The sequence below is a fragment of the Trichinella spiralis genome, assembly GCF_000181795.1.
Source record: "Trichinella spiralis strain ISS 195 chromosome Unknown Scfld5, whole genome shotgun sequence".
NCBI classification, from domain to species: Eukaryota; Metazoa; Nematoda; class Enoplea; order Trichinellida; family Trichinellidae; genus Trichinella; species Trichinella spiralis.
In genome coordinates this window covers 4,968,873-4,979,463 of record NW_003526944.1, presented here as the reverse complement: position 1 = coordinate 4,979,463, position 10,591 = coordinate 4,968,873, and the positions used below count along the sequence as shown (strand labels likewise).

General features: G+C 30.0%; 1 protein-coding gene across 1 annotated transcript; it reads left to right on the top strand.

The window, feature by feature from the left end:
- The first annotated feature begins 4,233 nt into the window (after positions 1–4,233).
- Positions 4,234–7,684, top strand: Tsp_09213 (hypothetical protein). The gene is made up of 9 exons (XM_003375588.1): positions 4,234–4,242; positions 4,391–4,669; positions 4,784–4,864; positions 5,042–5,147; positions 6,375–6,395; positions 6,871–6,917; positions 7,164–7,205; positions 7,404–7,542; positions 7,572–7,684. The coding sequence occupies exons 1-9, from the start codon at positions 4,234–4,236 to the stop codon at positions 7,682–7,684; spliced, it is 837 nt and encodes a 278-aa protein (XP_003375636.1).
- The last annotated feature ends 2,907 nt before the right edge of the window (positions 7,685–10,591 follow it).

Sequence of the window (10,591 nt, the reverse complement as noted above, 5' to 3'; positions counted from 1 at the left end):
TTATAGTCAAAAATGGCAACAAATTGTGATCAATAGCCTCATCCAATATGGAAAAATTTTGTCAGCTGCGTAGACAGCACGCCCTGTGACATAACCTGCCTTCCCAATGCGATGAAGGAGTCTAATAATTAGCTTCAGCCAACAAAATTCAATTACTTAATACATATATCCAGACTTTGGAGATTGAGATAAACTTGCTTTGTGAGTAACGTACAATATAACTGGAAAAATTACGACTGCATTAGCAAGGAGTGAGGTACTGCAATTTACAAATCGCCTGCGTGCAGCTAACCCTAGATTAAAATATTTCTTGCTGAGTCACACGAAAAAAATTGGCATATTTTTTTATAAAAGTAAATTGTCCAAAGGGAAGCTACTGAAAAGGAAAAGCGATTTCGTATCGAACACATTAAATTGATTCAGTTTAAGTGAGAGAGCGATCAAAATTGCCCCCTTGCTACTTGGAAGGTTAATACGTAGGAAAGTTTTTCACTTTTTCCGGAATATCTAGGAAAATGCGCAATTAGCAACGGTGCGGATAAGTTTGCAGTACTTCACTGATCGTTCCTGATCAGTTAACATCAATTCTCAAGTCATTTCAAGAGAAAACGTTTTTGTTCGAAAATTTCGAAATTTCGTGCGCTATAGAATTCAAAATTTGGACTTTTTTTAATTGTTTGACTTTCACTCTGATAAATGAAGGTGTTTTGGAGAGATTCATTAGAAACTGCTCAGCAGTTGTGGAATAAATAGCATCTAAATTTGGCGCATTGCTTATCTTAATACATATTAGAATATCATAGTGGAATTACATAGGGAAGTTCGCCATCAGTAACTCTCTTTCATCGGAAGCAGAGACTGCCAGTTTCTGCATATAAAACATTTTTGATATCGAACTATTAGGTTTCTTCTAATTTATTTTCTTAACGATCAATTGAATTGCTTTTCTGAAGTTATTACTGTTCAATAATCATTAATTGCTGCGAATTAAAGCGTATGCGTTGCAAGTGTTTTATTTCTTAAAAAGCAAGCATTTCATAGAGTGCAGTTTGCAATACCATTTTTTTCATTCATTAAGCTTCTCATTGATACCAAATGCATGGCTATTTGAATTTACTTTCGCTGAGTAACAATGACAAAATTGCGATTTGCATAATAGGTATATAATGTAGTAACCTGGGGTGAAAATTGATCGCAGAAATGCTAGGAAAATAAATAAATTTACAACTGAAGTCAAATTACTGGGCTGATGCATGGTATTTGTTCGAATTTTTAGAGGTATCCACCAGTAAGTACAGTGAAACTTATTCCATGCTTGTCAAAAACTGCGGCGTATTTTAAAACAGTTTGATGCCAATTGCAAGCAATTGTGTGCCACATAAAGGTATGTGAATGTTCAATAACCCGAAATCGATGATTTTTTGAGAAATTTGATAGAGTTGTCAGTTTAAGCATTTGACATTTATTGAAGAGAAAAACTCGCATATAGCATGAAAATAGTTTTCCAATCTGATAATTTTGGATAGTTTCTATCTCTGAATTGTAATCAATCAAAAACTTCAGCAAAGAAAAGTTTTGAATTTTGAAAGTTCTTGTTGCATAAATGAAAATCAGGTACAATTCTTATTAAACTTAAGTCCTTTTTGCCGAAAACAAGGATAGTTCCGTTGTAAAACTTAATGAAACCATTTCATATGCATACGTATTTATTGAACTTTTAATTTTCATTCCTATTTATTTCGACAATGTTAAAATTCTATTCTCAGTTTCACTTTTTTTTGGTATATCTTATGAAATACGCAGTCAGGAACGGTGCGAATAAGTTTGTAGTAGTTTGCAAACAATTTCTTATGACATAAATCAACTCCTTTTTTTGAGAAAAAACTTTTCATCAAAATTTTGCTTGGACATGAATTGAAAATTTAAATTGGTATTTTTCCGCAATGGAAATTGCTTTTAGTTTGGCAAGGCTGCAATTGAATTTATTCTAAACAGAGTGCATTAGTTAAATAAATAAAACGAATGAAAAATAGGTACTAGTCTCATTTCTCATCAGAAATGAATAAAATAAAAATTTGCATGCGAGGTCGTTCGTTTTATTGACGTATTGGAAATAATTTTAGTTTGAGGCCGTCCGTGTATCAGGGCAGTGCGTTTTGATTAGAAAATTCACTGTAAAGCAATATCAAATGCCAAATACTAAATTTGCTTTTATTTGGACTATTATTTTTTGGAATAATTTCTGAAAAATAATTTTTCAATCAGCAACCAAAAAGAGTGAACATCAACGATGAGAAGATGACGCACTTTGTGATAAGAGGCAGTTTTTGCATTTATAAGTCGTAATCACTTAACAGTGCAGTTGGGAATCAATATTGAGCATAATTTCTCAGTATATTCTCTATGAAGAATTCTCAACATGAGATGATAGGTGACTTAATGAATGTCCAATTTTTGTACAATTCAGTTTGATTAAATAAATCCTTTGCGCATTGCTTATCTATTATTAAAATATGGTCTTTTGAAAATCAACTTTGCACTAGCTAACACGCCCTTGAAGAATTTTGTAGAAGAGCTAAACAAATGCAAATCAAACAAATCTCATTATATAGTCGAAATATGACCAAATATGGAGACAACAGTGTTTCTCTTTTAACGTTAGGCAGATTTTTTCTCGTATAATTTTTTTTAATTTAAAACAATATATTAGTCAGCAACGCGTATACTAATCTTGTTTTCAAACATTTGACATTGTAGTTTTTATATTTCACACCTTTTTTATAAAAAAGTTTATCAGAAATGAAACTGTGCTTTTATGGTATTAATCACTTCAAATATGTAAGATATTTAAATAAAAGTATTGTGAAATTGTAAAAAATGGATGAAAAATGAAAAATTAAATGAAAATAATAATTTTTACTCTTAATTATAAATATAAAAATTGATTTATTGGAATCGGCGGTGGAGACGTCCGCTACATCGCAAGCGAAGTAGATAAAACAAAACCAAAATAACTCATGCAACTACTTGACTTCTGCAAGTAGTGTTCAAAAGCGGCCTCCCTACGCATTACAACTTTTCAAACAGAATTCATATATTAAAAAGCAAAAATCACATATTAATTATAAAATGGAATGTATCTATTTTGATGCTGCAGATAAACTTAAATATCCATAGAAAAATTAATTCTTTCATAGATATTTCTTTTTTAATATATTGTATTCAAACAAATTTATTAAAAATCAATTATAAAAGCAAGAATAACAATATTTTGTTCTAATTATAAATATGAAAATTATTTCATCATATTCGGCAGTGGAAACGTCCGCTTGTTCGTATTCCACTGATGGTTGATATAGTGGTTTGTGCACTCTTACAAAGTGAACAAACTGGCTGGCACCTCAGAATTAGAATATAATGGGAAGAGCACTCTCTTTTTATTAATTTATGTGGCAAGTAGTAGCCATATGAAGCATTCTCTGACTTTATTTACGGCCCTCAGTAACTAATAAAGTCCGCTTTAATTGCTGAAAACTATTCTCATTTTTCTAATTGTTACATTTTTTCAAAATGCTGCATTTTAATTTTACAAATAATTATCTTTTAATTAAGAAGCAATTAAAGTGATTCAATTTAAGTGGGTTGGTTCTAGATAAATTTTACTTGGTAATTTGAGTGCTAAGATATTGGAATGGTGTTTCCATTACTTTTTCCGCAATTTCTCGAACATTAAACACTAAAACACGGTACGGATATGTTTGAAATAGTTGTATAATCCTTTCTGATAGATTCAAGTGATTTTTGTAAGGAAAAAATGTTCTCTAAAAATATTGAAATTTTGTGGGATTTTCTGTTTTGTGAAAAGCTGCGAAAAGCCTTTTCAGCCGAAGCAAAGCCCATGCAGAACATTATCCAAAACTGCTTTTTATTAATAAAGTTTGCTCTTCTGTTCCAATGCTCATCATTTATATCAAAGGAAAAAAAAGATAATGTTGTAACTTCTTGTTGACTTTTACATACACGCTTTATTCATTTAATATAAATCTGTTATGATTTACTTCATTCAACACCTTTTAATGATATGAAATCAATGCCAAGATCCCAATCATCCAGTAACAATGTCTTTCGATCAAAATGCGATCACTCCCCGTTTTTACAACTTTTCAAATAGAATTCATCCAAAAAAAAGCAAAAGAAAATCATATACATAAATAATGAAATATTTTTATTTTCATGTTGCGAGTAAATTTAAATTTTCATTATCAAATTAATTTTTTGATATGTGATTTCTTCTCTCATATGTTTCTAATAATTATCAACAGTAAATATCATGAGCAATAAAATTTTGCTTTAATTATGAATATGAAAATTATTTCACTCCACTTGGCAGTGGAAACGTCCGCTTGCTCGTATTCCACTGGTGGTTGATTTGATGGTTGGTGCACTCTTACAAGGTGTACTGAACGTTGCAGCGAGCATGTTTATGAATTGCCATCGATGCATATCTTCCGAATTTTTGAAAGCAGTTGAATGTCTCTCGCTTGAAAATCGAGGGATATTTCCTGCCACATTTCATGCAGATGCCTCACTCCTATTTTATCACCTTGATCAAATTTTTTTTAATTTTGCATCAACAAGGAGATTATGTAAATTACATTTTTATGGTCTGGTAAATTTTCTTTGTCAAAAGGAGAAGCCAGAGTCTTTAGATTTTTGTGAAAAGCTTTTCAATAAAAATTCCATTTATGTGGGACATTTTTGAATTTTCAAATCTGAAATTCAGACATTCGAGGGCGTGTTTTGTCTGGGTCATTTTGTTGTTGTGGCGTTCAGCGAGACAGCGCTTTTAAATTGTCCTCATTGGGTGAATTTAATAATGCTTCTCAATTCTTCTTTCAAAGCATTTGAAATTATTCTATTCCAATAATGCGATGCATACGCCGGATTATCCGTTCATTGCACATGAATTTTTATTGTTTATATTGCATCAGCATTCCATTGGAATTCATAGTCAAAAATAATTTCCAATGCTATTTTCTAGATATTAACTCATAAGTTCGAAAATACTAAAAGCATGGTTCCACGAAATTCGAACGATTTATTTATTGCATGGTTGATTACAAACCACAATACTGCGTTAACTATGGGTATATAAATTTACAATAACATGTAATCGATGATTTTTTCAGAAATTTTATGGAATAGTTGGTTAGCGATTATGATATTTACAAATAAAAGAAACCCCACATTGGATTAAATTTGTATTTATATATATGATTATTTCGACTAATTCTTATTTCTGTAGCGTATTCAGTCAAGGAAAGATCTTTTACAAAAATTTGAAACTTTTTGGATGCTGTAACATGAAAACAAAATTCAGGAACAAATGTTATTTAAGCAAGAACTTGTTTTTGCTCAAAATATTGTGAATTTCTTGATAAATTTTAACAAAATCATTTTCTACTATGACGTTTTCAACTTTTATATTTTATTTCTTTTCCTTTCATCACTATTAAAATTGTATTTTAGTTTCAATTTTGTTTACAATTTCTCGAGAAATACGCAATCAGGGAACCTGGGATCAAGCTCATTGTTGTTTTCTAATTTTTTCCTACATTCTAAATACTATTTTTGGAGAAAAATAGGTTTTATGAAAATTTCGAAATTTTGTGGGCTATAGACTTTGCTGTTTTCGCGTTTTGAGTGAAAAATGATTTTTCACAATTTTGAAATCTTTTTTTTGGGCATGGTTTTATATCGATAGATTAGAGACTTCTGCAAATTCTGATTGAACGCAATCCGATAAGTGTGGAATAAATTGCTTTCAAAGTTGGCAGTTTGTCTATCTTGATTGATAGAGTATTTACGCAACCGTAACTTTGTTGATACATACCCAATGTGAATGAAATTTAATAAATGAAGCATTTTACATTTTGATTTGGAAATGATTATTCATATTTTTCAATATTTCCATATTCTTTCAATATTTTTTCCGTATTGCTCAATCCATTATATTTGAAGTAATTGAGCTGTCTTTCTTTGACAACTCTATTAATCATTTTTCAAATACAAATGTATAATGTTATTTATGTTTTCAAAAGTATTCAAATGGTTATGCTGTAATCATAACATGAAAGTGAAGCGATTTAGCGGTTTTTCTGTATGTTACATTTCGTTTTGTTAAAGGCGATATTTCACCTTTCATTTACCTGCTGCATTTCTTTATCACTAGCATGTATAGAATTTGAAATTTACTTGTATTCTTTCTTGTTCATGATTTTAGCAAATCGTATTTCTTTTTGTAATTGTGCTGTTTGTATCAATCGTTTATTTGTCATTTTTTCTAATTATATCTATTATTATGGTATTTTTAGTAATTTTCGTACCCATAAATGGTTTGAAGCTGAACATAATTTCTATGTTAACTTTTCCTGAAATATGTTATTAGTTTTATTCAACAAATGCATTTAACTGATATTATATTTTATTAGTTGATTTTTGATAAAAACTGCTCATTATACTTCGCACATTGATTGTAAGGAAAACATCTAATACAATGTACTGCATCACATCACACTTTCACGCAGCTAAATTTATTTAATTTAGAAGTGTTTACAGATTATGTTAGAAATATTTAGTGCTTCAGGTTTTCATATTATTTCAGTGAAAGAAATCCGCATCATAATGAAATTTTCCGTTATATTATGCATTTAAATAAAAAGTGAATGACATTCGTCATTTAATAATTTAATAAAATTCTTCACCATATGCACGCTACTACGCTATTAGTGATGTAAAATTAGGCTGTTCTACCGGAGGCAAAGTAGTTTTCTATTTGCATAATTTACTTATTATCAAACACCACTTTAGAGCATTTTTATTATATTCAGTTATTTAATACTGTGCAACGGCTACAGGTACGTGTTCAACTGTAATTCCGCTCTTCAATACCATCTTTGAATTATATTTTATATTATGTTGCCTTTACTTTTCTATGAATACTATTTGGTTGACTTTCAATTATGGTGAAAGAACGCTAATCAGAATCTGTATTAGCATTATTATTGTTCCCTTTCAGATAATTAAATCAGATGCTTTACACAAACGTGTACCTATATTTGTTTTCATGTTTTGATGACCACAATAATATTATTCACTTTCAGCATTGTCATGATTTGGAAGCAAATGCAACAAAAGAGTGGCATGTGGGAAATATAATTCCACTTTTGAAAGTCATCTATTTTTAAAAGGTAAGTGATGTTTGAGAATGTATGCTGATACTTTTGTGATATATGCTATTCGCATAACTTGACAAACATAATAAATGTAAACTTTTTAGATTTTCTGCTATCACTATTCACTTTTAAATATTATTAGTAGTACATTACTTTTGATTTTTAAAGGTGCTTAAAACAAACAAAAGAAGTATAGTACATATTTGCGTTCACCATTTTCACTTTCACAATTCACATAATGTGAAACTGAATACTTCATATACAGGAGATGAAAATGAAGTAGAACTTGTAATCATTGCTATTGCTAGTTTTCATGTTAAATTTGCATGTTTTCAGATATCAAAGTTATGCATCACACTAATATAGGTATCACTGGAACTATTCGCAGAAATCTTCAACGAACTACCATTTCTTACAAACACATTCAATTGCACATGGAGAAAAAGTAAGCAATATAATAATGCTTATGATATGATCAACGTCCTGCATAATACTGTTTGCATTTACTTCAGATGCGCATTTTTAGTATCAATTTACCTATTTTTTAATATTTAAAAAATTTACCTTTCAAATACTTTACATCGGTGATCGAGTCTTTTAAAACATTTGTTTACTTATTTATTCATTTACATCTATATTTGTTGTTTGTATGTTACATGATCACATGTATGTTTTATTAACATTTTACCAAATTTCAAATTATTTCACGTGAGTTCTTGGAATTTTTTTGAATATTTTAGTTCTTTTTTCAAAGTAATTTTCAAATAAATCGATATTCTTTTTAACAAATTTTGATCATTGTTTATTCTTCTACTATTTTGTCTTCCTTTCATTTCATTTCCTTTCCTTCCTTTCTCAGATCAGAACTTTGGATCAATCTTCTATAATAATAATAACAATAATAATAATAATAACAATAATAATAATAATAATAATAATAATAATAATAATAATAATAATAATAATGATAATAATAATAATAATAATAATAATGATATAATAGGAATAACTGAAAGCAGCAATTGTTTTTCACCAAACGTATGCACTCACGTACATGTGTTTGCTTTCTTTCAGTTTTCACTTTTAAAAAATATCTCTGTTAAATTTAAAATTTATTTGGCTCTGCTGACTAAGTAGATTGCGCCAGTTTAACATAATAAATAAAAACTCACTCGCATTCAACTTTCTATACTCTTTCACTCACTTTCCACAACTACAATCTTGTTTCATTTTCATTCAAAATTTTCCCCATTTTATTAATTTCTCATTTTCACTTTATTATTTGTCATTTCAATAATTTGTCAGCCACAAATTGATCAATGTCACAATATTTTCATTATTATTATTTTGCTGACAGACAAGTTGCAACGATTTGTTTCTCTTATAATAATAATAAAGCTGAAACAATCAATATTAACAGTGAGCAGTAATAAGAAAAAAACAAGTGCGTGGCTACTGGCTTACAGTGGCGAAACGGGCTAAGTAATTGTATTTGGCAGCAGCAGAGAAACTAACCACAACAAGAAAGCATGTATAAAAATAAAATTCATTAACTTATTTATGCCAGTGAACATTGTAATTTAATTTGTAAAGTTTCGTTATTTTTTTGCAATATATGACACTTTTTCTAAAGCAACCCCAAAAATGTGTGTTCATATTATAATGCTTTTCAATCTGGAAGCGCATTATTTCACACTGTGCATTTTATGTTTGGTTTCACTGCTCGTTCAGAGTTGTCAAATCACACATGAGAATCATAACAATAATCATTAAAGCATTTGTTCACTTACATATTCTTATGTTCTTGACTGCTTAATTGCCTGTTGATGCCAAATTAATCTAGCACGTTGGCAGCATCGACAGGAAGATTAAAAACGGTGTGTGGTGTTGACGTAAGCCATTGAAGAGTGGGAAAGGTTTTATATTGGAATCGTACAGACAAGTTGCACGAATGGAACACATCTTAGTACAGATAATGCAACACGGGAGAATAAAATTTGTGAATGATGACGGCAAATGAAACTGCGTCACACTGACAATCGATCGGACGAGGGACATTTGATTTTGCTAATTATAAAGTAGTCAGAATTTGGGAAAAGAGGTACAAAACAGTAAAGCAGCGGAAGGAAAGTGCATTTGTGACGGATACTGGAAAAAGTGTTGCGTAAATTAGGTTCACATTGTTGTTAGGATGAAGCGGGAATATGAAGCATTGCAGAAAATTATCGGAAGTATCGTTGTGCACAGACAAGCACACAATACAAAACACACAACAGGACATTACAGTATATCTGAAAATCAGGCATGAGTCAAAAAGCAATAAATTAAGAGTATATGTGAATCTGCAGGTATTAATACAACTAATTATAGCCAGCTTGGATGCACCACGGCTTCAATGTTGTCAGAGAAGTAAATGAAAGTCTCATTTCACATAAATGTCGTATTTCCAGCAGACAGTTCGATCTTACATGAGCACATAATACAAAGCATAAAAGGGAAATAAAGAAGATGGAAAGAGAAAGAGTAAAAACATCTTTTATAATATGAAGTTAAATTACACTTCAAAAATAAAATCACGGAAAGATAATTAATAATTGAAGATACAGTAAGATACATTATTTAAATTGCCAAATTAACGATAAGAAGGTTACTAAGTAATACACATGCATAGTTATTATTTTATTACTGTGCTGTTCTATAAACGGTGGCGCAGCGTAACCAAGGTGCAAGTACAAGATGCCACATTCAGGTGAACATTTAATACTGAAACTTATTTTCCTGATATTTTGCTATGAATGCATGTATATTTAAGAATTTAAGCACTTTTCAATTTGAAGATGCGTAAAACTTGAAATACTACTTTTAAAGCAGAATTCTCAATTACATATAGTTGAACACTGAAGGTTTTGAACAAATCCATATTTCAATTTGCTATTATAGGTAATCGTCTAGATTTAATTGGAGAAGACGATAAAATTTTCAATTTACACTTGCTTATGGCATTCAATTTCATTCTCAACTTAGCAGGTCGAATATCATTAAGCGTACAGTGATATCTATTATGCAAGACAGAAAAATACCGTTTTCATACAAAAAACGTTTTCAATTTAATTTTATTGTCACTTTATATTGTTTTCTAAATTTTGCACCATGAAGACATTAGATAAATCAAAATTTTTATACAGTTAATTATGCGTGGGATAGAGCGCAACCAGTGTGCTCATTAATTGTTTATTTTTTGCTGACATTATGTTCTAATTCATATTAGAGTAGCATATCCAACTTATGTAGTGCGGTGTAGAACGCTACGTGCGCAGTGTCTGGTCTTTTAGGCATGTTGGGCCCGTTGAAAATTA

What these genes read in the sequence shown, in the direction of transcription:
- Tsp_09213 (XM_003375588.1), top strand. An exon ending in TTTTAAATTGTCCTCATTGG is followed by an intron (nt 4,865 to 5,041) that starts GTGAATTTAATA and finishes GCTATTTTCTAG; the next exon opens with ATATTAACTCATAAGTTCGA. An exon ending in AATTTTCGTACCCATAAATG is followed by an intron (nt 6,396 to 6,870) that starts GTTTGAAGCTGA and finishes ACACCACTTTAG; the next exon opens with AGCATTTTTATTATATTCAG.